Here is a 26,110-nt window from a genome sequence, read left to right as displayed (position 1 = left end):
AACGAAGATTCATGTAGACCCATGAACACCACTTGACTATGGGATTGAAATTCGACACACTTTAAGGGATTGCGTGGAGTCTAGGTCGGTGTAAATGGACGTAACACAATATATACGGGGCTACCATAATATCCAGTATCCCGTGAGTTAAACATGAGCTTCACGAACTTCTAAGCTGTAGCTCCAGCTCGGAACCCTTCACACGATCGATTTTACAACGGATAGACGCTGGGGATGCTGGGGATTCTTGTTGCCGTGGTGTCAGGTGCTTAATGGAAGGATTAGGTACTAGTTACCAAACAATGAAGGGGTACTTTGGGATGCCCAGCGTCACCATCTTTATGTTTGTCTTCCAGCGCGCGGGCGTCTTGACGAGGAAGACCATCAACTAACCCAAGTTATCCTGCCGCGAGGATTCAAGATCAGAGACGAAAACGCAGGGAAAGCCCGGATCTCTAAGCCGATGGAAGCAAACTTCAGCTATATTGATAGCTCTGCAAAGGTGGATAGGATGAATTACGAACCAGAAGACAACAAGCCAGCGGCGAAAAGCTGTACGCCAACCTCATCACTGATAGTCTTCATTAATGTCCGTCGCCCGACCGACGGGACGGTCTACTACGACAATATGAATTCTGCCGACCAAGATATCCAGCGACTTCAGCTCGGCGCTGTGTATCTCGATTGCCGAATGTGTACAAATTCAAGGTTCGAGGCGTTTTGCTCGGCGATGGTCATGAACCAGACAACCAGCACGCTGTCGATCAAGCTCAAGCTCAAGCCTAAGCTTGCGCCGAGCGGCCCGATGAGAACGCGGCGCTGGTGGAAGTGGATCGCCTACGCGTTCTTCTCGAATCGAGCGCGGGCGTGCTCCTCTTTGATGTCGCTGGCGTTTATGCGTACCGGAAACATGAGTATCGAGGACATTGAGGCGTTTACTGCCGTCGTGAACTCAGACCACCCGGAGCCAGAGCTGTTCGATCGACCCTGTGGGCTCAACAAGGCACGAGATGCTGCAGTGAAGCGTGGATCTCCAATCCGGTGGAAGTTTAACAAGGAAGGTGAGCCACTTTTGGAATGGGGTCCGATCACATTTGAATCTGCCATCCCGTTCGTACGCACCTTTAGTGACGATGATTCGAGTACGTGGGTGGACGCGACCATTCCTGGACTAGGCCGATGCCACGTCCAACGTGACGATTTGGAGTTTCAAACTATTAGCGCTGACGGAACTGGAGATTTTGAAGGTGGAGTGACATCACTGCAGATAGGTTTTGTGAAATGGAGGTATCTGGGATGGTTTGTCCATGTTTCTCGCTGCGGATAGGATCGCCGCTGACATTTTTGGGACTTGGCTACTACCACGAGGGAGACTTTCTTCAAAACTGCCCCAGCGTCCAAGAGCTGACGTTCTCTCTGCGACGGATTCGCATTCTTCATATCTAACCTTAGGGAATACGACGGCGATGTGGACCAGTTCGACTACGATTAGCCCTATTGGGAAGACCTTACAGAAGCTCTAGCAGAAATCGGCGGATCTTTTGCGAGTTTTTTGTTTTTCCGTTTGCGTGTCAAGGTGGGCTCTATGGAACGAAAGAGGCGAAAACAGTCTGCGACCCGTGCATCGAAACGTTTATTGAGGCACTTGAGCAAATGCTGGGAGCAAACCAGCGCCTCGAGTATCGTGATGTGCACCTGCCGCCTCCGTACCACGAGCACACCGACAAACTTCGAGAACACCACCTCGAGGCAATTAAGTATCCACGCCAGGCGCCTTGGCGCGAGTGCAAGCTGTCGTTTCTCAGCGCAATCTCACCGCGAAAAGCGCCGCTAGCTACAGGTGGGGCAGACTGTGACAACAACGCGCGGGATGGACTTGACCAGTTTATTTCGTCTAAGATTCTCGAGTTTGCCGCACCTACCACCCTTCGCCAGGTTTGCATTTGAAAAAACCCTGAAGGCGAACGCCGAGATTGTCGCCAAGATGAGATCATCTAGCTGCTATACAATCCCATCGCCGTAATTTTGCCATGAACGCTTTCGCTGCTCCAACCATTATTAACGAGATCCTAGGTACGAGTATCTATACTAACAAAGCAACAATGAATCATACAACACACCAAACGTGTTATTTGTTTAGTGCGCACTGATACAGCGAGCATGTCCACATTGATAGCACCTGGCCACTTGGGGGGTGGGGATCAGAGAACCTCTATTTTGTGAAGAATTAACTATAGAGTCCTGGAATTTCTGTAGGCTTTGCCCAATTGATGCGTTGTCTGGTGGCCATCTTGGGCTAAATTCTCGAATACAACGCCGACTTAATTTTTCAGTAAGCCTTGGAGGTAAGCTGTTGGACCCATATATCCCCGGGGTAACTGTACCTCGTCGCGACAGTTTGATTATGTTCGCTGGGCCTGAAACCTCTTGAATTCTGGTTGTCTCCCACATATATGAATTGAACTTGTTGAAGATGCTTGGATCATCTGGGCGTTGGGTCGCCGGCGCAGCACCTTGAATCATGACATGTACTGTGCTGGAGAGTGTGATTTGACGGAGCTGCTGCAGGGCTACTTTAAGGATTTCACCTATCCTCTCCTGCGTCGAACAGTAAACACGTCGTTCTTGTATTCCAATGACATTGATTGTGATCCTGTTCACTTGGCTGGGTCCTATGAGTATCCAGGCCCCGCGATATGCATTCGGCTGTTTTACTATGTGATACTGAATGATCCGTGTTTGTAGAAATGTCGCTTGCTGCAAAGGTGATACTCCCTTGAATACACTGTAGCGTTGGGCAAGTCTAAATCCTTGATTATAGGTTGCCGTACTGGATGTCCACGCCAGAATTACGGCTGTTGTCTGAAAGTCTGCTGCCTTCTATACTATCTAACCGGCTTCTTTCTGATGTATCTGGGCTTTTTCAAAGATTTCCTTGTTACGTATTCTCCATAACATGCATTGTGTGCTTGTCGTCCAAATACGCCACAGTGTTTGCATCGCCTCGGTAAGCTCGTGCGACCATTCAGAGATTGAGCTTCTTGCAGCTGCCAAACAGTCTGGAGTGATTGCTGGAGTCGATCTATCAGCCGTAAAGGTTCGCAACTCGGTCATCTACTGATGCGTTGGATGGTGGCCTAGCCATGATGGACTCCAGGCTAGCCAAACCCCTTGCGCTCTTGCACAATCCCAGAGGATGTGTTCGATAGTCTCCGGTGATATTGTGCAGTGTTCATACGAACAACGTCGATTACTGGGCCATCCGGCATGAAGGACGTCCAAAGTTATAGTGCAAATTCTGTAGATCGTCCATCGCTGGTAGTCTGTCAAAATACCATCATGTTTCCAAATTGCGGCTGGGCTTTGCCGCTGTGTAGCTTCTATCCATGGGTGTTTTCCCGCGGCATCGCTCATTCGATTGAGGATATGTTGTACAGAGAATTTGGGTTTTCGCCGAAGGCGTTTAGCTCGGATTTTTCGGGTAGTTTGACGTAGATTTCGAGCCAAGGTTTGTGGCGGGGCTGCCCATGGTGTTGAATAGAGACTTGGGTTGTCTTGGAAGGCAATCCCGCCAGTTCTCTCGACATACCGCAGCGTTGCGAAATCTTCATCAAATCGAGTGTCATGGTTTCGCTCTGTAATTTTCCATGTCCATCCATCGTTGTATTGACAAAGTTGTAAAGTTTCTTCTCCTGGTACTGTGAGAGAAAATGCCATCACCTTGTGATACCACGTTGACACCCATTGATACTCTTTTGTCAAGTGGGGAGATGCCATGGGGTTACTGGATTTGGTAGTTGGGACCAAACCTTATCGGGAATACTCGAAAATATGCTGCACACCACTTACGAATTTGACGATGGTGGTGTATCTTGAATGGGCGGAAGCGATTAGGTGGAATCAGAATATTCGCCAGGTCCTAAGTTTGATATTTGGAGATGTAATAAGGAGCATGGGTATATCAGCGGAAAATCTCTTGCTTGCAGTGGTTTTCCTTTGTGATCAACAACACACGCATTGTCGCACCAGCTTTCTGCTCGTAGAAACCCGACAGTCCCGCCTTCCGGTTCCCCCGGAGTAGGTGCCTGTAGCGCACATTGGAGAACTCCACTGTGATGCCAATAGCTGATCATAGTATCTTTGTTGCTTGCGGCTCTATCAGCAGTTCCTGAAGGTGGATGATGTTGCAGCCGTTCTGTTTGATCTGCCCAAACTCCATATCGTCCCAGTTCTTGGACATTTGTTCTAGTTCCTTTATTCCTCTTTCTTTGACAAGAACGTATCCGATTCCTCAACGTAGGTGTAAATACACAGCAGTCGGGCGAGTTGATTTGGTCGGGATGAGCAAGGGAGTGCCACGCCGCTGTGTAGCTATCTGGTATAGATTGCATCCAATATTCTGCCTGATTCATACGTGTGATTTGGAGCGCCAATTCGATGTTTTGTAGACCCAATCCGCCTTATTCTTCAGGAGCAAATACCCATCTGGGGGATAACTTATGTCGAGCTTGTTCCTCTCCTATTGTTCCTTTCCAAATGAATCGTTTCTGGAGCTGTTCTAGTTGGCGAAGCATTTCTGAAGTGATCAAAATGTGCTGCCCTGTAAATTGGATCGCTGGCAGTTCTATCGTTTTAAATAAAACCACTCGTTGTTTAACAGAGTTGGTTACACTTGCAGTCGTTTTTCAATGTTTTTCACTCGAAGCTCCCAATTAAGGTCAGTAGTATCTTACACTCCGAAATGGTACTCCAATATTCGTGTTGTAGCCGTTTGAGCCAGTACTGGATATCCGTGGCATTTAGTCTGATGCCAAGCTGTATTGAGCGGTATCAATACACTTTTGCTCGGTTGGACTTTCATATAGCACCTGGCCACTACCCACACTATGGCTATTGAGTCCATGGCCTTTCACCGTGTCTGACCCAGTCGCACGGCTGCCTGTCCACCACGTACTGCCAATACTTGCCTCCATCCACTCACGCGCCGAGAATCGTCTGGGCTAATACTCTCGTTGGCCACCCAGAGCGATACTAGCGGCACTCCAGCAGATTAAGCCGAGTCAACTGGGGTCCCCACGTGCAGGTGAGCCAAACCTGCTGCTGGTGCTCACCCGATCCGGTCCAGACTGCCTTTTACACATCTGCTGCAGCTTTCGCTATGGTCGGAGCTCAGCCAGATGGCGTCGCCGCCGGAGACTTTCGCCGATCGCCGACTCACGGAATCCCGTGTCGACGAAAGCGTCAACGATCGGCGCGGTGCCACCAGTCAAGAGCCACGCCACCTGGCCACGCAGAACTGGGATCCGATACGACGTGATCGGGTGGCATGCCAGTCGCGCGTGGCGTCATGACTCTAGGGGAACCAGCAGCAGCCTGTTGGCAACAGCAGCCAGTCCAGCCAAGTGCCCTCGACCTGCTGAGCGAGCGGACAAGCTCGAAGTTATCTTCATCATCTCTCACTTGTCAATTGGCCTCGGTCTCCACACCCGCCTCCACTGCAACAACAACCAACACATCCACTCCGCACCAGCCATGAAGGTGTTCACGTTCCTCGCTTCCGTTGCTGCTCTTGTCGCTCTCAGCTCGATGACCGACGCCCAGCGACTTCTGCGCTCGGAGGCGTCGACGCACACGGACTCCACCGTCACCACGGACTTCACGACGCTCGGCTCCGGCGGCTCCAGCTTCACGCCCGGCAACGTCGCGGCCGGAAGCAGCTTCGGCGCTCTGGACAAGGACGGCTCCACGGGCAGCCACCGACCGGCCGGATCCATGCACGGCGGCGCCGGTCGCGGCGGCTTCGGCTCGGGCCACGGCCACGGCATGCACAACGTCGGATCGGGCGACGGCTTCGCCCACGGCAGCGGCTCGTTCGGCGGTCGCGGCGGATTCGGCGGCCACGGAGGTCACGGCATGGGCGGCGGCTCCTTCTCGGGCGCCAACTTCCCCGGTTCGTTCGGTGGCCACGGAGGCTTTGGAGGCTCCGGTGTCGGAGGTGGCCACGTCGGTGGCTCTTTCGGCGGCGGCAATGGCCCCTCCATCGGGTCGGGCGAGGCCCCGACGGAAGGTTCACAAGCTCCTGCTACCAACTCGGTGGCTGCGTCCGGTTCGGCGTGATCTTGAGGTCTCGCATGGTCGAGTAACCAAGTTTTGGATGTGACAGACGAATTGGTGTTCCAAGCTCGAGAAGAAGAGCTGATCGTGTGGATGCGTGAGATGTTTAGTTAGAGAAGAGATTGAGTTATGTGAGAGGCAAGAAAATATACCATAGTTGTTCGAGCACATCACTAAGCCTAAGCCTTCGCTGTTGCGTTCGCTCCATCTCCATCTTTCAGCGGGCAGGGCAGGAATCGGCTGGTGATGTTCCTCCACTTGGGGATGCCAATCACGCGGTTCCCTGCTGCGATGTCCTTAGCGATCAAGTAGCAGCGCGGGTGGCCCTCGATCTGGAAGCTCTTGCGATAGATGTCGGAGTAATCGTTGGCAGGCCCGATACACTCGACGTAGCGCTGGCACATGACCATCTCCACCTGCGCGCGGGCGGCCCAGGGCTCGAAACCGAAGAGCTTCGCAGCCTCGAAGAGCGCGATGTTCACGCGCTTGATGGCGTCGTCTTCGTCGGTGCCATTGACAACGGTGTGGCAAAGCGACTTTTTCGGTGTCGGTGGAGGAGGATTGCTAGTCACTGTCGCTTGCGGGTCGTCCGCAAGTAGCGACGACGAGACGGCGCTCAGCGTGTTGGCGCCCGAGCAGTTCTGGTACAAGTTGGCCAGCCCGCCGCTGATGTTGTACGTGTAGCTGTAGTTCCCGATATCCTTGGCATCCACGTAGGCTGCGTAAGTGTACGGCAGGTCTTTGAAGAACGGGTACAGGATGTTGCTCGGGTTCTGCCACGCGTTCACATACGTCTGGCCGTCGAAGGCAGACACCTGCATGGTGATGTTGTCCGAACCGCTGAAGACGCCGCCGTCACTCCGGGCACTCGACGTCCAGAAGCGAGGGTCGCTGCCTTTGCTGTCTGCCGAGAGATAGCTCTGATCGTCTCCGAGCTTGCACTTGAGGTAAATGGTCTGCAGCAGGTCGATGAGGCCATGGTGCGAGTAAAACACCGGATCCAGCGGGGCTTGCATGAACGCCATCATCCCGCTCAACGCATTGTGCACCGTGTCTGTGAAATGTCCATCGACAGACACAGAGCAGTCAGTAAGTATCATACGCCCCGAAAGCAGCTAGAAAGCTGTTGCAACGCACTGTGCACTCCGTTCTCAATGGCCGCGCTGACGTTGACCCAGTCGCTGTACGTGAAGAGCTGCTGGGCGACGGAGCTGAAGGCCGCCTCGTCCGGGTACGCCGGCATGTACTTGCTGCGCTGGCGCAGGATGCAGTTGGCGCACGTCGAGGTGTTGCCGCAGAAGAGGCTCACCACGCCCTGGTTCACGCACGTGAGCTTGGTCGTGTACGAGTAGGACACGTTGTAGATCTTGATGCTCTTGCTCACGCCCGTGGTGGCGCCGGTGTCTGCGATGATCGGCGAGCAATTTTCGATGGTGGAGCAGGTGCCGCTGCCCTGCTGGGCGGAGCCTGAGAGGTGGTCCCAGTACGGCACCGTGACGCACGCGTACGACGAGTCGAGGCTGCGCAACATGTTCTCGTAGCCCAGCAGCAGCATCCGGTGCCAGTAGACGAACACCGACGTCTTGTGCGCCTCGAGGCCGCTGAAGTAGGTCGTGTGGAGCTGCACGAACTTCTGGTGGAAGCCGGCCTTGATGGCGGCGCCCACGGCGTCCAGGTACAGTGTCTTCTCCGCGGCTTCGAGCGCGTCCCAGGACTTGCGCACTCGAGGCTGCGTGCACGACGTCCCGACTTGTTGGCCATCGATTGGAGAGCGGGAAACAAGCAGCAGCGCAGTCACCAGCGCCAAGACAAGAGCTCTGAGCACCGCCATCTCGCTTTCGAGATGATCCGAGAATGAACACGCACAAGGGCATTTTGAAAGGCATGGCGATCCTTGTGAAAGGCGAACGCTGACCGCACGTTACAAGATCTCGGCGAGCGGTCACGTTGAAGATCTCTGCAACCGCTCAAGATCGCAGGCGGTATCATCGTACGGCATTGCGAGCGGACACCGAAGTTGCAAGTGGTGGGAAGCCACTGGTACCCCTACAACCGTAAAACTTAGGACCTGGTGCTCGAGTACTTGCCCACCGCCTTCTCAAGTGCAGTCTTGGCCCTCGTCTTGTACGCGGCGCAAGGCAGGAAGCGGGACGTGATCTCCTTCCAATGTGGAATGCCGATAACTCGATCCCCGGACTTCAAGTACTGCATCAGAGTGAAGCAGCGCGGGTGCCCTTCGAAGCCGAAGTTGGCTCGGAACAAAGCTGTGTAGTCCGGAACGCCTCCGAGACAGTCTTGTTGGTACTGGCACAGGGCCATCTCCATCTGCTCTCGTGCTGCTGACTCGCTGTAGCCCACGATTCGGGCGGACTCGAAGAGGGCAATGGACCAACGCTTGACGGTGTCGTCCCCAGCCGTCCCTGGCTTAGTGATCGGGCGAAGACGCTCCCCACGCGCTCGTGTCTCGTTCTGGTCTGCCAGTAAACTCGTGCTTGTGTTCGCAGCAGTCAGAGATGTGGAGGAGCCGCAGTACTTGTAGCAGGTGTCCATCCCGCCGCTAATGGTGTACGTGTAGCTGTAGTTCCCGAGGTCCTTGGCGTCCACGGTCTACAAACCGAGACGGCAGGTCCTTGAAAAACGGATACAGCATGTGGCCGGGGTCTTGTACAGGCTTCACGTCGTATCCACGCATCGTGATGCTGTCTGCAACCGTGTAATTCTTGGTACTATTGAATCGCCTAGCACATGTGCTGTACCAGCGTGGGTCGCTCCCTTTTGCTGTGGCGGAGAGGTACACGCTATCACTCCCAGTCTGACATTTGAGGTAGATGACTTGCAGTAGGTCGATCAAGCCGTGGTGGAGGTAAAAAATTGGGTCCACTGGAGCTACCAAATAGGCCATGGTGCCGCCAAGTGTGCTGTGGATGATGTCTAGCAACAGCGGCACGTACACATAAATGTAGTTAGACAACATCGACAATTTTCACTCTAGTAAATAGAACAGCTTGCTCAGGACTTACTGTGCACGCCTCGCTCGATGTTCGTGAAGAAATTGGTGAAGTTGCTGGTTGCGAACTGGTTCGCCACACTGCCGAACGTGGCCGATGGTGGATACTGGTATGCGGCCAAACGCGTCGCTGTCCTGCGAGTGACACAACCAGCACACTGCGTGTTGTTCCCGCAGAAATGCGACAGCGGCTCTCGATTCACACACGTGTTGTTGACCAAGGTGATAGTGACGTTGTAGACGACCAAGCTTTTGCTCACACCCGCATTGCCGCCAGTCTCGCCGATGACAGGGGCGCAGTCCGCGAAATTCTTGCAGCTACCAGTAATTGACTGAGCCGAGTTGGAGAGGTGGTCCCAGTACGGCAGCGTCACACAGCGGTACTTGGGGTCCAGGCTGCGCAGCATGTTCTCGTAGCCGAGCAGCATCATCCGGTGCCAGTAGATGAACATGCAGTTTCCGTGGGCCTCCATCTCTGACATGTACTCGGTGTGGACCTGGGTGAACTTCATGTGGTACCGGCCACCCCCACCGCTTCCAGGTACAAGGCCTTCTACTTTGCGTTGTAAGTATCCCAGGATCGACGGATGCGAGCGTCCGAGCAGTTGGTGCCCACTTGTTGTGCATCGCAAGTCCAAATTGCGGCCCACAGAACCGCAATGACCAGCCATTCCACCACCGACTTGAGCTTCCAATGCGCCATTTTCGCCGCGTAAACCAAGAATTGAGATCAACGTGGGGCACTCGTTGCCAACGACTCGTTGACAAGCAAGAGGATCGCCGAGTGACAACCTCCAAGCGTCGCGATGGAGAGCAAGAAGATCGCAGAATGACAACCTCGAAGTGTCACGATGGACACTGAAATTTTAGGTTCGTCGTCCTTAGCTAAAGCGAGGTAAGAGGGGCTTCATCTTCTCGTTTCGACTTCGCAGTAGCATCACGAGGAAGTACTACTACATTGTGAATCTCTGGTTGAACTGGGCGCGAAAAACTGCACATACCGCTCATCATCACTCAAGTCTTCTGTTACGACGACGTCGCGTCCGCGTACTTCTCCACCGCCTTCTCAAACGCAGTCTTGGCCCTCGTCTTGTACGCGGCACAGGGCAGGAAGCGGGCGGTGATCTCCTTCCACTTCGGAATGCCGATGACCCGGTCTCCTGAGTTCAGGTACTGCATCACCGTGTAGCAGCGCGGGTGGCCGTCCACACCGAAGTTGGTTCGGAAGAGGTCGGTGTAGTCTTGAACACCGCCGAGGCAGTCGTCTTGGTATCGGCACGCGACCATCTCCATCTGCTCGGTCGCCGCTGCCTCGCTGTAGCCCACGATTCGGGCGGCCTCGTACAGTGCAATGGTCCAGCGTCTCACGGTGTCATCGTCAGCAGTCCCAGGCTCGATGATCGGGCGCAGGGAATCCGGGCCGCCGCCGCGTGCTTCGTTCTCGCTCTCGTCCGCCAGTAGAGAAGTAGCAGCACTCAGCGTGGTTGACGAACCGCAGTTCTGGTACATGGTTCCCAGCCCACCGCTCATTGTGTACGTGTAGCTGTAGTTCCCGAGGTCCTTGGCGTCCACGTAGTCCACGAATCGGTACGGCAGGTCCTTGAAAAACGGGTACAACGGGTGACTGGGGTCTTGCACAGGTTTGCCATCAGCCCCGTGCAGCGTAACGTTGTCTGCCGTGGTGTAACTCACCGAGGAGCTCCGTCGCAAGCATGTGGCGAACCAGCGCGGGTCGCTGCCCTTCGCGGTGGCGGAGAGGAGCACGCTGTCGCTCCCGAGCTGGCACTTGAGGTAGATGACCTGCAGCAGGTCGACGAGCGCGTGGTGAAGGTAGAAGATCGGGTCTGCTGGGGACACCAAGTAGGCCATGACCCCGCCCAGAACGCTGTGAATCATGTCTAGCAGTGCCAAGAACAAGCAAAACCGTTTGGTGAGAAGCACTGTCCGCAAGGTACATGACATGGAGATAGCGTACTGTGGATATCCTGCTCGATCTTGTTGGTAAAAGTGGCGTACGAGTTGGAAGACATGACGTCGGAGGACACCGTGGCGAACATGGCCGCTGACGGGTAGGGGGTGCTGCTCAGAGCGCTCTGCGTCTTGCGAATGATGCACTGGGCGCATGTCCGCGTATTCGTGCCGCAGAAGTGCGAGAGCGGGGCTTGGGTGTAACACGTCGTGGTGGACGAGGTTGAAATGGTGGAGTTGTAGATCGTCAGCGTTTTAGTCACGCCCAGCGTGCCGCCAGTCTCGGTGATGACGGGGGCGCACGTCCGCAGACTACTGCAGCTCTTGACCGTCTGACGCGCCGAGTTGGAGAGGTGGTCCCAGTACGGCAGCGTCACACAGCTGTACTTGGGGTCCAGGCTGCGCAGCATGTTCTCGTAGCCGAGCAGCATCATCCGGTGCCAGTAGATGAACATGCAGTTTCCGTGGGCCTCCCTCTCCGACATCATCTCGGTGTGGATTTCGATGAACTTGGCGTGGAATCCCTTGTCCATGGCCACCCCCACCGCTTCCAGGTACAAGGCCTTCTCGGTCGCGTTGTAGGTGTCCCAGGAGCGCCGAATGCGAGCGTTCGAGCAGTTGGTGCCCACTTGTTGCCCGTCGGTGGTGGAAACCACGACTCCAAGTAGCAAAATGACCAGCCACAACGACCCCAACGCCTTGAGCTTCCCACACGCCATTTTTGCCTCGCCTCGATGCGAAAGGCACTGGTTGACAAGCAAGAAAGATCGCTAAATGACACGCATCAACCAAAGGATCCGATGCCAAACGTGCGGCGGAGAGTCGTCCGAAGATCCGGATGCTCCTCAAGAGTCGCCATGGATCTTGCTGCCTTGGGTCGGAAAGTTGCTGGGAAAAAGAAAAAAAAAAAAACAATAGGGTGGTAGACCGCCATGCAGGCACGAAGACGATAGCAACTCCAGCAGTGATGACAAGGTGATGCCCGGAGTCTTGGCAGCACCGTCAGCAGCTGCAACGTCAAAACTATTAGACGTAGCAGTTATCTTATCCTGTGAGCGATAATAAATAGGGTCATCACTTGAGAACTTCTCAACGAAAAGTGGCCTCGCCCGTGATACCAACCCCTTATTTGGGCCAAAGAGTCCTCCGCTGCACGATGCTTCTCCTCAACTTGCTGGCCTTGCCGTGAGCCTACTCCCAGTCACTGGAGCAATGATCTCACCAAACCCTTTCTGTGAGAAGCTCTCGCATTGCCGCGTTCCTGTCAGTCCCGCGCCATCGGTTGTAGTTGGTCTACACCGTCATCCAGTCCACCAGCACCTCGAGAGAGCCCTCCCTCTCTTCCATCCCCACTCCCATAAAGCCATAACGATGAAGTTCATGTTCGCGCCTCATTGGCTGCTGGAAGCTCGTGGTTTCACGCTAAGTTCACGCTTGAATTGGGGAGATGCTGCCGTGTTTTGTGTGATCTCCATTTCAGACGCTCATGGGGGCGGTCGGGGCTACCCCTTGGGCTTCTGCAACGCAGACACGCGTGGATCAAGCAGTGAGCAGAGTCACTCATTTTTTTGTTTCTGCATCTGTCTGCAACTCTGGCTACCCCTAGTGGCTTCGCATGACCAGAGCCACAGCAGAAATAGACAACAACAACAGAAGATGGCGGCCATAAATACTCAGCAGCAACAATAAACGAGAGTTAGATCAGTTGGATCGTGCTGAAGACGAATACTATTTGCAGTTTTGCCTTGCTTGGACGCCAGGGTAGATAGGTCCCCTCTCAGTAAAAATGCGAAAATCACCTCTTCTCGCCATCGGCCACGCTTGGGACGCAGTGCACATCAGCCACAAAGGCGCTTTCTCAGCAGAGCGGCTGCAGCGGCTGCACGCTTTCATCCTCTGGGACAAAACAACTTGTCGGTCTTCTTGGCTTCGGACAGCAGCCGTGACATTACTGACACCGCTTCCATGTCTTCTCTTGGTTCTGCTCTCCGAAGCGCTGCCGCTGGCCTCCCCGCTGGCCGGGCCAAAAGCGAACGGTGCTTTCTGGATTCGGGTCTGGCTGGTTCAAGGCTGCTATACGTACGCATTTTTCATGCTGGTGCTGTACTGCAATCCGGAACTCCCGCAGCGGTTTAGACTGCTCGTACCCATTTCAGCTGCAATTTCGGCAGCGCACACAGCAGTTCACTTCGGAATAGCGTCGACTCTGGGCTTCCCTGTGCCATTTTCAACCATTTTGCTCGCCACACCCTGGTTTATTTTCATCGTTGTAGCGCTGTGGATCTACATCGGACCTGCTTGCCGCTCAAATTTGTTGGTGCGCTTGAAGCTCAAGAGGTTCACGGTGATGATATACGCGGGATCGAGTCTGTCCATAGTGTATCCGCTGTTTTATTACGGATTTCTGATGGCGAAGAAGTATCCTTTTGTCCAAGTTCTTCTCACAGTACTAGTTCTCCCCATGATCAAGATTCTTGAAAAGCTTCTACTCTATCAAGTCACTTATCACCTCCCAGACACCCAGCCAGTATATATCGCGTTCAACGTGGAAATTTTCAACGGCCTTTTCACGGCGAGCTGCATGCGCAACACGATATCAACAATGGTCACCGTCGTGCTGATGATTGTCGATTTTTTAAGCTGCACCGCCGCGCTGTATGGACTACAAAACCGCTTCATCCGAGTAGATGAGATGAACATCAAGGTGGGGCCTGAATTTACACGAGCGACAATGATAGAAGTTGCGCTGTTGATTCTTTCAGATGAAAGTTGTTCAGCGTTTACAACTGATGTTATGGAGCCACTGAAGATTAAAAGGTTTTCGGCAACAATCGTACCTCTATCGCTGTTATCGTCGGTGGAGAGTTGGGGCTATCGCAAGCCCGTCTCGGGTAGGAGGACCTTTAAGAATATTGTTCTGGAAACTGTGCCACCTGTGGCAGCACCACCTCCACGACTGAAGAAAAAAGTGTCAACCAACAGCGCTGTTGAGCGGCCGAAATCTGCAGTTTCGTGGTCCCAGTCACGAGGGCACTTCCTGGAAAATAAACTCCATGCTTCAACCATACTGAAAGCGCTGTCGGTTGACGAACGACAACGTTTTGTGCTCGAGACCTGCCGTGTATTGCGCCGCGTCGAGAGTTTACTGATCGTCGAATATATTGAAGTTATGGTGCCCGTGTTATACGGTACGCCTGTATTGCGGGTTTGTTGATAAAAAAAAAACCTGCTAACATTTCTGTTTTTGTGTTCTAAGCAATTTATTTAGCCGCGATCTATCATTTGCCGAATCGAGCGTACTTTTCGAATGTGCGCGATTTATCCGAGACTGAGCTTGCCACTACCATCCAAAGTGTTATGATCTACGGAATACTACAGCTCCTATCATTGATATTGCTGATATCGCAACTTTCGCGCCGTTTCCAGCTTGAACCGTGGGTGCAACTACATTTCGTCCTGCGGAACGCATACGCAATAGTGCAGTCGACGCTCACGTTGTGGGTTATGTACGTGCTACAGACGTCTCTCGAACATGTAGGTGCGTGCAATTCGTATTTTTTTCTGCGCGATGAGCAAGTGGATACTTAAATAATTATATGTTTTTTAACCCCGGCTCTCTTCAGGCACCGATTATACTTTCAGGTTCGCATGGCTGGATAAAAACAAAACGAAATTGCACGAGCGCGGTTAAAAATTTGTACCCGATGTTCTGGCAGCACTCTATACTTCGATGAAGAGTACTAAGCAGGGATTGGTAGTAATATCGATTTCACCCCTATAATAATATTAATAACTCGGGAGATGATTTTGATTTGACTAACCATAATAATATTACTGATAGGGTGCGTGGGAACTGTAATATTAAAAAAATATAGTTTCTAATAGTAAAAATCAAACTACTAAAAGCCCTTACCACAGATTCCGCTCGAATTTCCTCATCCGCTCAATCTCTACGTCGTTGCGATGAAGAATTAGCTGGCGCTGGGCTCGCTCATCGCCCGTGCTTGTGCGGAGAGGGATCAATACAAACGAACCTGTCGAAAAGACTCATGAAAAGCTGTTGAGGAGCAACGGGCGTCCCGAGCTCGGGAGGGTTTGCAATGGCCAATATCAGCCGGAATCCCAACACCAGATTTACGACTCACTGTCGTTTGCGTACGGCTGTCAGATTCCGCGAGAGAAGCTTCATCCGCCTCCGTAGCCTGACTCGACACAGATATCCCTTGACTGCTTCCTGGGGAGGCTCACCGTCCGGTTGATCTATATTCGTGAAGGTTAGGACGCACACTGGACTGCAAACTCTACGCATAGAAGTGGCCGCTTTAGATGCTAGCAAACCATGGACCCTTGCTGTACTAGCCGTAACGTTTGAAAAGCTCAGCCTCACCCCAGAGCTTATTGCTGCAAATATGATGAACAGAATGACTGCAGATGCAACACAGCACCGTTTCCGTCATATCAGGCAAACAGCAATCGGCCTTGGAGCACCTCATCGGACCTGGTTGCGATTTTCAAGGAGGAAACGTAAAAGCGGGGGAATACGACAGAGCAGGTCGGCAACCACCCGTTTGCCGCCCATTGCGCGCGTCCTTTGAAGATATTGATTGACCTTGAACTTCAACCTGTTATTTAGTAGGATATTTAGTAGTTTTTTAGTACTAATATTGTGATTTTTTCTACTAACTTTATGTTACTACTAACGGCTGTACTTGGAATTTGTAAAATTACCATTACTAATAATGTAGTACAATTAGTAGTGTGTTGTACTGATCTGGTACGAAGTTTACATACATATCTTCTCTGTCAAAGTTAAGCCGAAGGAACAACTATGGTATATTTTCTTGCATTTCTAGTGCAGACACTCAACTCAATCCGTGATCTAACCATATCGACTGCAAAACGCAGGTATGTAGTCTTCGATAAGCTCTTCAACTCGAGCCTGGAACGCCACTTCTTCGAACAAACTCGCTTCTATCACATCCAAAACTTGGTTACTCGACCATGCGAGATCTCAAGATCACGCCGAACCGGACGCAGCCACCGAGTTGGTAGCAGGAGCTTGCGAACCTCCCGTCGGGGCCTCGCCCGACCCGATGGAGGGGCCATTGCCGCCGCCGAAAGAGCCACCGACGTGGCCACCTCCGACACCGGAGCCTCCAAAGCCTCCGTGGCCACCGAACGAACCGGGGAAGTTGGCGCCCGAGAAGGAGCCGCCGCCCATGCCGTGACCTCCGTGGCCGCCGAATCCGCCGCGACCGCCGAACGAGCCGCTGCCGTGGGCGAAGCCGTCGCCCGATCCGACGTTGTGCATGCCGTGGCCGTGGCCCGAGCCGAAGCCGCCGCGACCGGCGCCGCCGTGCATGGATCCGGTCGGTCGGTGGCCTCCCGTGGAGCCGTCCTTGTCCAGAGCGCCGAAGCTGCTTCCGGCCGCGACGTTGCCGGGCGTGAAGCTGGAGCCGCCGGAGCCGAGCGTCGTGAAGTCCGTGGTGACGGTGGAGTCCGTGTGCGTCGACGCCTCCGAGCGCAGAAGTCGCTGGGCGTCGGTCGTCGAGCTGAGAGCGAGGATGGCAGCAACGGAAGCGAGGAACGTGAACACCTTCATGGCTGGTGCGAAGTGGATGTGTTGGTTGTTGTTGCAGTGGAGGCGGGTATGGAGACCGAGGCCAATTGACAAGTGAGAGATGATGAAGATAACTTCGAGCTTGTCCGCTCGCTCAGTCGGTCGAGGGCACTTGGCTGGACTGGCTGCCGTTGCCAACAGGCTGCTGCTGGTTCCCCTAGAGTCATGACGCCACGCGCGACTGGCATGCCACCCGATCACGTCGTATCGGATCCCAGTTCTGCGTGGCCAGGTGGCGTGGCTTTTGACTGGCGGCACCGCGCCGATCGTTGACGCTTTCGTCGACACGGGATTCCGTGGGTCGGCGATCGGCGAAAGTCTCTGGCAGCGACGCCATCTGGCTGGGTCCCGACCATAGCGGAAGCTGCAGCAGATGTGTAAAAGGCAGTCGGGACCGGATCGGGTGAGCACCAGCAGCAGGTTTGGCTCACCTGCACGTGGCGACCCCAGTTGACTCGGCTTAATCTGCTGGAGTTCCTCTAGTATCGTCCTAAGTGGCCAACGAGAGTATTAGCCCAGACGATTCTCGGCACGTGAGTGGATGGAGGCAAGTATTGGCAGTACGTGGTGGACAGGCAGCCGCGCGCTATGGAATCGATAGCATGGAAAGCGGCCAGGTGTTATCACTGTGGTCATGCTCGCTGTATCAGTGCGCACTGAACAAATAACACGTTTGGTGTGTTGTATGATTCATTGTTGCTTTGCTAGTATAGATACTCGTAGCTAGGAGTTTGTTAATAATGGTTGGAGCAGCGAAAGCGTTCATGGCAAAATTACGGCGATGGGATTGTATAGCAGCTAGATGATCTCATCTTGGCGACAATCTCGGCGTTCGCCTTCAGGGGTTTTTCAAATGCAAACCTGGCGAAGGGTGGTAGGTGCGGCAAACTCGAGAATCTTAGACGAAATAAACTGGTCAAGTCCATCCTGCGCGTTGTTGTCATAGTCTGCCCCACCTGTAGCTAGCGGCGCTTTTCGCGGTGAGATTGCGCTGAGAAACGACAGCTTGCACTCGCGCCAAGGCGCCTGGAGTGGATACTTAATTGCCTCGAGGTGGTGTTCTCGAAGTTTGTCGGTGTACTCGTGGTACGGAGGCGGCAGGTGCACATCACGATACTCGAGGCGCTGGTTTGCTCCCAGCATTTGCTCAAGTGCCTCAATAAACGTTTCGATGCACGGGTCGTAGACTTTTACACCGTTTTCGTCTCTTTCATTCCATAGAGCCCACCTTGACACGCAAACGGAAAAAAAAAACTCGCAAAAGATCCGCCGATTTCTGCTAGAGCTTCTGTAAGGTCTTCCCAATAGGGCTAATCGTAGTCGAACTGGTCCACATCGCCGTCGTATTCCCTAAGGTTAGATATGAAGAATGCGAATCCGTCGCAGAGAGAACGTCAGCTCTTGGACGCTGGGGCAGTTTTGAAGAAAGTCTCCCTCGTGGTAGTAGCCAAGTCCCAAAAATGTCAGCGGCGATCCTACCGCAGCGAGAAACACGGACAAACCATCCCAGATACCTCCATTTCACAAAACCTATCTGCAGTGATGTCACTCCACCTTCAAAATTCCCAGTTCCGTCAGCGCTAATAGTTTGAAACTCAAAATCGTCACGTTGGACGTGGCATCGGCCAAGTCCAGGAATGGTCGCGTCCACCCACGTACTCGAATCATCGTCACTAAAGGTGCGTACGAACGGGATGGCAGATTCAAATGTGATCGGACCCCATTCCAAAAGTGGCTCACCTTCCTTGTTAAACTTCCACCGGATTGGAGATCCACGCTTCACTGCAGCATCTCGTGCCTTGTTGAGCCCACAGGGTCGATCGAACGGCTCTGGCTCCGGGTGGTCTGAGTTCACGACAGCAGTAAACGCCTCCATGTCCTCGATACTCATGCTTACGGTACGCATAAACGCCAGCGACATCAAAGAGGAGCACGCCCGCGCTCGATTCGAGAAGAACGCGTAGGCGATCCACTTCCACCAGCGCCGCGTCTCACCGGATCGCTCGATGCAAACTTGGCTTGAGCTTAATCGACAGCGTGCTGGTTGTCTGATTCATGACCATCGCCGAGCAAAACGCCTCGAACCTTGAACTTGTACACATTCGGCAATCGAGGTGCACAGCGCCGAGGTGAAGCCGTTCGATATCTTGGTCGGCAGAATTCATATCGTCGTCGTAGATTGTCCCGTAGGTCGGCGGACATTACCGAAGACTGGAGTGATGAGGTTGGCGTACAACTTCTTCGCCACTGGCTTGTCGTCTTCAACCTCGTAATCCATCCCCACCTAGAGAGAAAATTGCGAGAACCGAAGATTACTCGCCATCAATGCACCGAGCAGATTCACCACTCTAGGGCTGGCACATCGGCTAAAGTTTGCTTCCATCGGTTCCAGCTCGAACTTGCACGTTAGAGATCCGGGGGTCACAGGGCTTTCCTTACATTTTCGCCTCTGATCTTGAATCCTCTGTTCCACTCGCCAAATATCTTTTAAGCGATGAATATATCCTTCCCAACCCACCCTTACAGGAACTTTGACGTCCACAAGAGGTCCACCAGGCGTCAATTTAACATCAAACGCTGCAATCGTTGCCAGCGCATTGGCGTATTCATCACTGGCACTGTCATGCAAACGTTCCACAGAACTGGACAAGGTCCGAATTGAAAGGTTCTTCCGTGGTCGTGGTTGCACTCACGCGAATGTCCAGCTCAATCGCGGCAGAATAACATTGCCATACATCGCTTCCTCCTTCTGCCCAATGTCCGATTCATTTCGTTGAAGGTCCGCATCGTAGAGGCCACAGTGAGTTTTTTCCAGCAGGTATCTCCACGCTTCATAGCCTGCATAAACTACCACCGACAGTAGTGCCAGCACTTGTCGGAACTGTTTCTGAACTTGATCTCGTCTTCTGCAGCCAAGTCATTGTTTGGAAACAAATATCTGATCCTCCCCTTAAGCTCCTCGCACCATGGCGCTAAGAAGCCCCACGTTCCTCCATCGACCCCTCAAAATCGGTTGTGTGGGTGGTGTAGTATGCAGTTTCCCTTTGTATTGATGACCTTCACTTATGATATTACTATTTTGTTTAGTGCTACTCGTACAGTGGTAAGTTAGGTTTGAATAATGTCATATATTAAAACCTTTTAATATATCTAAAGAATAGTATAATGATACAAACACGAAGTAGTATGGAAGCTTGTGCTAACAACAACGAAGACGGTGGTCAAGACACAAAATTCTCACGTGTCATACTAGTGGTTCTCGACGGTCCAATAGTACTAATAGAGTTTCGTTACAGTAAAATATATTATTGGTTCCTGATCAAGATGCAGTTTTTTTTTTTATTTGTATTGTAGTCACTTAGTTACTCAACGACATCAAGATGGAGTTCAAGTGTAATGTAATCGCTTTGATATCCAAAGGGAATGCAGCATGGCGCCAAAGGAAGAAGGCGCAGAAGACAATACAGAACATCTCAGTTACATTTCGCATCCCTCTATCAGTTACTAAACACCACATACATCTCACGACACGCTCTTCAACTCGAGCCTGGAACGCCACTTCTTCGAACAAACCCGCTTCTATCACATCCAAAACTTGGTTACTCGACCATGCGAGCCCTCAAGATCACGCCGAACCGGACGCAGCCACCGAGTTGGTAGCAGGAGCTTGCGAACCTCCCGTCGGGGCCTCGCCCGACCCGATGGAGGGGCCATTGCCGCCGCCGAAAGAGCCACCGACGTGGCCACCTCCGACACCGGAGCCTCCAAAGCCTCCGTGGCCACCGAACGAACCGGGGAAGTTGGCGCCCGAGAAGGAGCCGCCGCCCATGCCGTGACCTCCGTGGCCGCCGAACGAGCCGCTGCCGTGGGCGAAGCCGTCGCCCGATCCGACGTTGTGCATGCCGTGGCCGTGGCCCGAGCCGAAGCCGCCGCGACCGGCGCCGCCGTGCATGGATCCGGTCGGTCGGTGGCCTCCCGTGGAGCCGTCCTTGTCCAGAGCGCCGAAGCTGCTTCCGGCCGCGACGTTGCCGGGCGTGAAGCTGGAGCCGCCGGAGCCGAGCGTCGTGAAGTCCGTGGTGACGGTGGAGTCCGTGTGCGTCGACGCCTCCGAGCGCAGAAGTCGCTGGGCGTCGGTCGTCGAGCTGAGAGCGAGGATGGCAGCAACGGAAGCGAGGAACGTGAACACCTTCATGGCTGGTGCGAAGTGGATGTGTTGGTTGTTGTTGCAGTGGAGGCGGGTATGGAGACCGAGGCCAATTGACAAGTGAGAGATGATGAAGATAACTTCGAGCTTGTCCGCTCGCTCAGTCGGTCGAGGGCACTTGGCTGGACTGGCTGCCGTTGCCAACAGGCTGCTGCTGGTTCCCCTAGAGTCATGACGCCACGCGCGACTGGCATGCCACCCGATCACGTCGTATCGGATCCCAGTTCTGCGTGGCCAGGTGGCGTGGCTTTTGACTGGCGGCACCGCGCCGATCGTTGACGCTTTCGTCGACACGGGATTCCGTGGGTCGGCGATCGGCGAAAGTCTCCGGCGGCGACGCCATCTGGCTGGGTCCCGACCATAGCGGAAGCTGCAGCAGATGTGTAAAAGGCAGTCTGGACCGGATCGGGTGAGCACCAGCAGCAGGTTTGGCTCACCTGCACGTGGCGACCCCAGTTGACTCCGCTCAACCTGCTGGAGTTCCTCTAGTATCGCCCTGGGTGGCCAACAAGAGTATTAGCCGGACGATACATGGCACGTGGGTGAATCAATCGTCATGCGCGGATCACAATGTGTGGTGAATTGGGTGAGACTGACACTGACAAAGTGTTCAACGTCTCAATACGTGTAATTTAGTACGACGGGACTGAGAGGTTGAGTGGGGCCCAACGTCCAGATGTGGTCGATGTGGGCACGTAGTGTTTGCAACCCTCTGTTGTCATTGCCATTAACCTCTCTGACCTGCGTCCTGTTGTCTACTCAATGTGATCTTTATCTTCGATTGACCCAGAATCCTTGGACGCGACAACAGCACCTCCTGAAATTACCCATCGTCAGATTCGACGGCGCAACGGAGCTGACGGAGGTTTCTTCGCAAGTGATGCTGATGTGGACGCCTTCGCCGACATGGAAGATGCCCATGAGTGTGTGGCTGGTCTCGTGAGAGCACAGTGACAAGTTGTACAGAGATTTGTAGTCAGCGCGTCCAGTAGCTGCGTGTTGGACAGTGACTCCGTTCACCTCCAACACAATCGATCCATTCTCGCAGTCCATGACTTGTGGGCCATGAGGGGCAGATGGTTCACGAGCGCAGAGATCTCAGACAGACCTGGAACCAGAATCGTAACGGAGGCCTTGTCGTCGCTCAAGCCGAAGTCCTTTGCGCTCACCTCCTTCCACATTTACGTTAACGAAGCCCAGTCGTCACTCTCCACATACAGACAGTCGCATCAACGCGGCCACAAAGCTTGTCGAGCTCCTCTTGCTGATTTTTTTTTAACTGTGACGCACGAATGTTGACCCGATCAGTTTGAGCTCAAAAACGTACTTCACATTGCATACCGACCGGAGGAGACGAAGCTGAAAACTCAACTCGAGTTGAAGCTGTCCGCTGTGGAGAGGGATCAGCGTACGCTGGGCATCCTCGCTGTTATCGACTGGATAGTCCAAACACTGTTTGAAACACTACAGTCAGAGCCACAGTATTCGAATGAATAATTCAGGCTCGCATATAAGCCAGCGACCAACTTACAGTGACATAGTGCTGAGCGGATGCATCCACAACATTTTTCCGGCTTTCTTCAGCGTTCAAGTTTCCCTAAAAACGAATTAGTTCACAGCTCTAGGGGCTTAGAATTAAAGGGACGACGACAGACCCTTCGAGACATACCATTGCTTTTTTGCTGGAGCGGTCTTCTAGCCAGATATTCACCTTCGCGCTCTCGCGCGAGATGCTGTAACGGTAGTTGACTGAAGCACTCGACGAGAACTTCGTCACGCCTTGCACCTGGCTATCAAGCGATGAAGCAATAGCTGAAGAACCACGTATCTTGCGTGGCGGCTAGGGAGAGAAAGGGATTGTCGCTCTCTACCCACGTCCCAATTGTCTATCTCAAATTATGGGTTCTACCAGTTGGGAAGAGAGAGGAGGCTCGTTTCCTGCCCGTTAAGATGCTCACTAGGGAGATGCCGGTCACAATTGATCTCAGTTTCTGCGTTCTAGACGAGCTATGACGGTCGCGGTGATAGCAACGCTAAAATGTCACGTTGTCTGTCAAAAGCTTTATTAACTTTGTTTCGACGATGGATATGCCATCAAAATATTGCACGTAAAGGTGAAGTGAGCTTCAATCCTACGTGAAACTACGAAGCACAACTTTGAATCTCCGTATCTGCATACCAGCTAAATCCCGACTCGTAGCGAAGCTTCTCTTTTTGTTATCCTACCCACCTGCAGAGCTCGCAGCCGTTGCGGTTGTTCGTGGTATTCGTAACTGCCTTCTTCATTGACCAAGATGCACCGCGCTCAGGTATGCAGGTCCAGTGGGGGAAGTTCCGCAGAATGAACGTGAGATTTGGTCGCCTCAGTGACACACAACAGAGTGGAGGTCACACGGGAGGAAGGAGTACGAAAAGAACACTTCCCAGGTTTTTGCTCATGTTCACCACCGACTGCAATCGACTGGATCTCCGCACCACTCCTGTAGAGGCTTATCGATCCTCGAGCGTCATTTTGCAAATAGTTTACTACCAAGCCAACGGAAAATAGTCCAGAAGTATGCCACTGGACGGCGATTCCGCCTTCATCCACCATGAAGTTGTTCGCGTGTAGCTCATGCTACTGTAACTTGTTTTCTGAGGGCGACAGTTCGACTTGAGACTCCAGGTAGAGCCAATCGTCAGCTCGAGACGCACGCGCTTGTTGCTCTTGCAAGTCCCGCAGTTTCGATTCCAACACGTCAACTTTCTCGACGGAGAGCGGAAGGAGATCAAACACGTACATGGCCTTACGCACTGTGGCAAATAGACGTGCACTCACCGTCAGCTTAAGCTGGAGCTTGTCTTGCTTCATCGAAGTCAGCTCGCGTTGTGAGTTTTAGGACTCGCGTAGCCCAGAATCCAGCACCTGCTTGAAATACTGGAATAAGCATAAGCATTACGCAGAATAATAATTTGGCAAAGAATCCATCGTACCGACAAGTATTTGGCAGGCGTGGCATCCAGAAACGCGTTTGTAGAATGAATGAAGTCTGACCTGCTTAGAGTTCCCGAGTTCCTGAGCAAGTGCGTGAACAAGGATTTAGATGGAACTGCGTCTTGAGTTTAATGCTTACGTCGTGCGATTCTTCGTTACCATTGCTTTTTGTTCTCTCGATTTTCCAGCCAGATACTTAGCGTATCGTCCTTCAATTGGAGCACATATCGATAGGAACCCGCGTGGCCAAAGCTTGTTACGCCGTCGATCTCGATGTCGCTCATCGTAGCCATCAACGCTCGACTGCTTGGTGCCCACTGAGGAAAAGCGATAATGGGAAATTGACTACTCCAACCAGCCTTTTTGTCAAACTGGTACGGCCTAACCGCCACAGCTTTCTCTCAGGGATGCGAAAATTCCTGCCTTTTTCGTTTAAAAATCCGGATAATTACTTCGAAGCATCGAGTTAATTGTAGATGAAGTACGAGTATACCCCATCTAGATAATTCTCTACAGGTAGGCGGTGTCGACCCACCACTCGGACTCAAAGTCGTCGCCGAGGATTTTCGCCATAGGGACGGGTTTCTTGAGCTCGAGGCTAAACTCGACACGTTCGTCCGTGGCCGCACCGTCGCCGGTGTTGTTGAACTCCCTGAAGTAGACGTCGTCCGTGCTAGAAGTGGAGTCCCAGGCAGACCAGCCCTCGGGGTTGATAATGTCATCGATCTCGCTGTTCTGCCACATCACGCGGGCGAACAGCCTCCACGGGCGCCCGAGGTAGGCCGATCCCTTGGCGCCGGAGCCGAACACCCGCGCGTCGTTGAAGACGTAGAAGGACGGGCTGTCCTCGGAGGAGCGGCCGTTGGCGGTGATGCAGCCCCGACCCACCGACTCGATGTCGCAGCTCTCGAACCACGCCGTCGCCTTGGACCCGAAGATGAAGTCGATGGCGCCGCTGATGTACGACTGGGCGTAGAGCTGGCGGCCCTTGTTGGCGTATAACGTATCCTGACAATGAAAAAAAAAATCGCCTTTTAAGTGACAACAATGAACCGCAATTCAACAGCAACAACAAATACAAACCTGATAACCGGTGAAGTTACAGCCGTAGAACCCGTAGTCAGTGCCGTCGACCGTAGCGGCCACCGCCTGGCCAACGTTTCCGGCCGTGTTGGCGATGTTGAGGTTGTACACGGTCACGTTACTGGACTTGAACCGCACCGTGCTGGTCAGATCGTTCCTGCCCTTCATCACGTGGACCGGGAGATCCTTCTGCGCCATGGCGTGGGTGATGGTCACCTCGTTGTCCTCGTAGGACATGGCGTCGCACGTCGACCCCTGCAGCACTAGGGCTCCCGCCAATACCGGGACAAGCACCTGCTCCTCGTAAACGCCAGGCATGACGAAGACAGTCTGCACATCCGTCGTGGTGACGTCCAGGTTCTCCATGCCTTCCGATACGGTCAGGAAACTGCCGTCGTAGTCACCCGTGGCATCAACGACTATAGCACCGGCCGGGGGTTCGATGCGAGCATTCCGTCCACCGCACGTGTCTTCGGCGGCGGATACTGAACCTGCGGTGAGACCGACAATCGCCACGAGAGGGAAAACACAGGTCTTCATGCTTCGGTTGAGTTAGCGACTGCCGTGAACTGAGTCGCAAATTAGAATGTGAGCTCCATTGGGAGCCCGCTTCAGATTCATCTTCGCGCTGTTCGTGGTCGTAGTCGGATTGTGTAGCCACGCAAAGCATTAGTCGACCTGCACAAAACTGTGCTCGAATCATGGGATTGGGCCTGGCATAATGCACATGGTATATCTGTGCAGCAGTGATGTTGCGCTTGCGCTCTATGTAAGGATAAAATTATCCTTGCATAGACCACAGGCATTTGTAACGCGCTGTGAAGCGATGCGTTCAAGCATTTGGATCCGAGCGCCTTGGAGTCGCCGTCATGGCACTGGAGTTGTCCTTGCCATAATAATAATAATAATAATAATAATAATAATAATAATAATAATAATAATAATAATAATAATAATAATAATAATAATATCCACTACCTAATAAAAGTTCTAGCGTTTGCTGTACAGCTAGGGTCTGTGCGAACACTAATGCGGGGACTTCGGCGTGAATATATTGACTGGGGATATTTAAACGTAGATCAAACTATCTACATGTTACTTGATGCTACAGACAACTCCTGACAAGACTGGTATTTCCTA

At 53.1% G+C, this 26,110-nt stretch overlaps 5 protein-coding genes across 6 annotated transcripts; 1 reads left to right on the top strand and 4 right to left on the bottom strand.

Annotated features, from left to right (window-relative positions):
• Positions 1 to 6,293: 6,293 nt before the first annotated feature.
• On the bottom strand, positions 6,294 to 7,945 carry IUM83_01950 (uncharacterized protein; the record flags this gene model as incomplete). Its single annotated transcript, XM_067925844.1, has 2 exons — positions 6,294 to 7,168; positions 7,252 to 7,945. 2 exons carry the CDS (start codon positions 7,943 to 7,945, stop codon positions 6,294 to 6,296), a joined length of 1,569 nt encoding a protein of 522 aa, XP_067801146.1.
• A 230-nt stretch (positions 7,946 to 8,175) lies between these two features.
• Positions 8,176 to 9,633, bottom strand: IUM83_01949 (RxLR-like protein; the record flags this gene model as incomplete). The annotated part of the gene is made up of 3 exons (XM_067925843.1): positions 8,176 to 8,721; positions 9,005 to 9,045; positions 9,135 to 9,633. 3 exons carry the CDS (start codon positions 9,631 to 9,633, stop codon positions 8,176 to 8,178), a joined length of 1,086 nt encoding a protein of 361 aa, XP_067800859.1.
• A 514-nt stretch (positions 9,634 to 10,147) lies between these two features.
• IUM83_01948 (RxLR-like protein) lies at positions 10,148 to 11,808 on the bottom strand (the record flags this gene model as incomplete). The annotated part of the gene is made up of 2 exons (XM_067925842.1): positions 10,148 to 11,019; positions 11,097 to 11,808. The coding sequence occupies 2 exons, from the start codon at positions 11,806 to 11,808 to the stop codon at positions 10,148 to 10,150; spliced, it is 1,584 nt and encodes a 527-aa protein (XP_067800858.1).
• Positions 11,809 to 14,258: 2,450 nt separating this feature from the next.
• IUM83_01947 (uncharacterized protein) lies at positions 14,259 to 21,867 on the top strand (the record flags this gene model as incomplete). 2 transcript variants are annotated; one of them, XM_067925840.1, is made up of 5 exons in its annotated part: positions 14,259 to 14,277; positions 14,346 to 14,398; positions 14,516 to 14,623; positions 14,713 to 14,731; positions 21,704 to 21,867. In XM_067925840.1, 5 exons carry the CDS (start codon positions 14,259 to 14,261, stop codon positions 21,865 to 21,867), a joined length of 363 nt encoding a protein of 120 aa, XP_067800867.1. The 2 variants fall into 2 exon arrangements, with proteins under 2 accessions (XP_067800867.1, XP_067800868.1); XM_067925841.1 differs by lacking the exon at positions 21,704 to 21,867 and having other exon boundaries at positions 14,516 to 14,627; positions 14,713 to 14,780.
• A 2,530-nt stretch (positions 21,868 to 24,397) lies between these two features.
• IUM83_01946 (pectin methylesterase) lies at positions 24,398 to 25,510 on the bottom strand (the record flags this gene model as incomplete). The annotated part of the gene is made up of 2 exons (XM_067925839.1): positions 24,398 to 24,895; positions 24,971 to 25,510. The coding sequence occupies 2 exons, from the start codon at positions 25,508 to 25,510 to the stop codon at positions 24,398 to 24,400; spliced, it is 1,038 nt and encodes a 345-aa protein (XP_067800866.1).
• Between the last annotated feature and the right edge of the window lie 600 nt (positions 25,511 to 26,110).

The sequence above is a fragment of the Phytophthora cinnamomi genome (genome assembly GCF_018691715.1).
Source record: "Phytophthora cinnamomi strain GKB4 chromosome Unknown Contig0, whole genome shotgun sequence".
NCBI lineage: Eukaryota > Oomycota > Peronosporomycetes > Peronosporales > Peronosporaceae > Phytophthora > Phytophthora cinnamomi.
The sequence above is the reverse complement of the archived record's forward strand: the minus strand, read 5'-3'. Positions and strand labels throughout refer to the sequence as shown.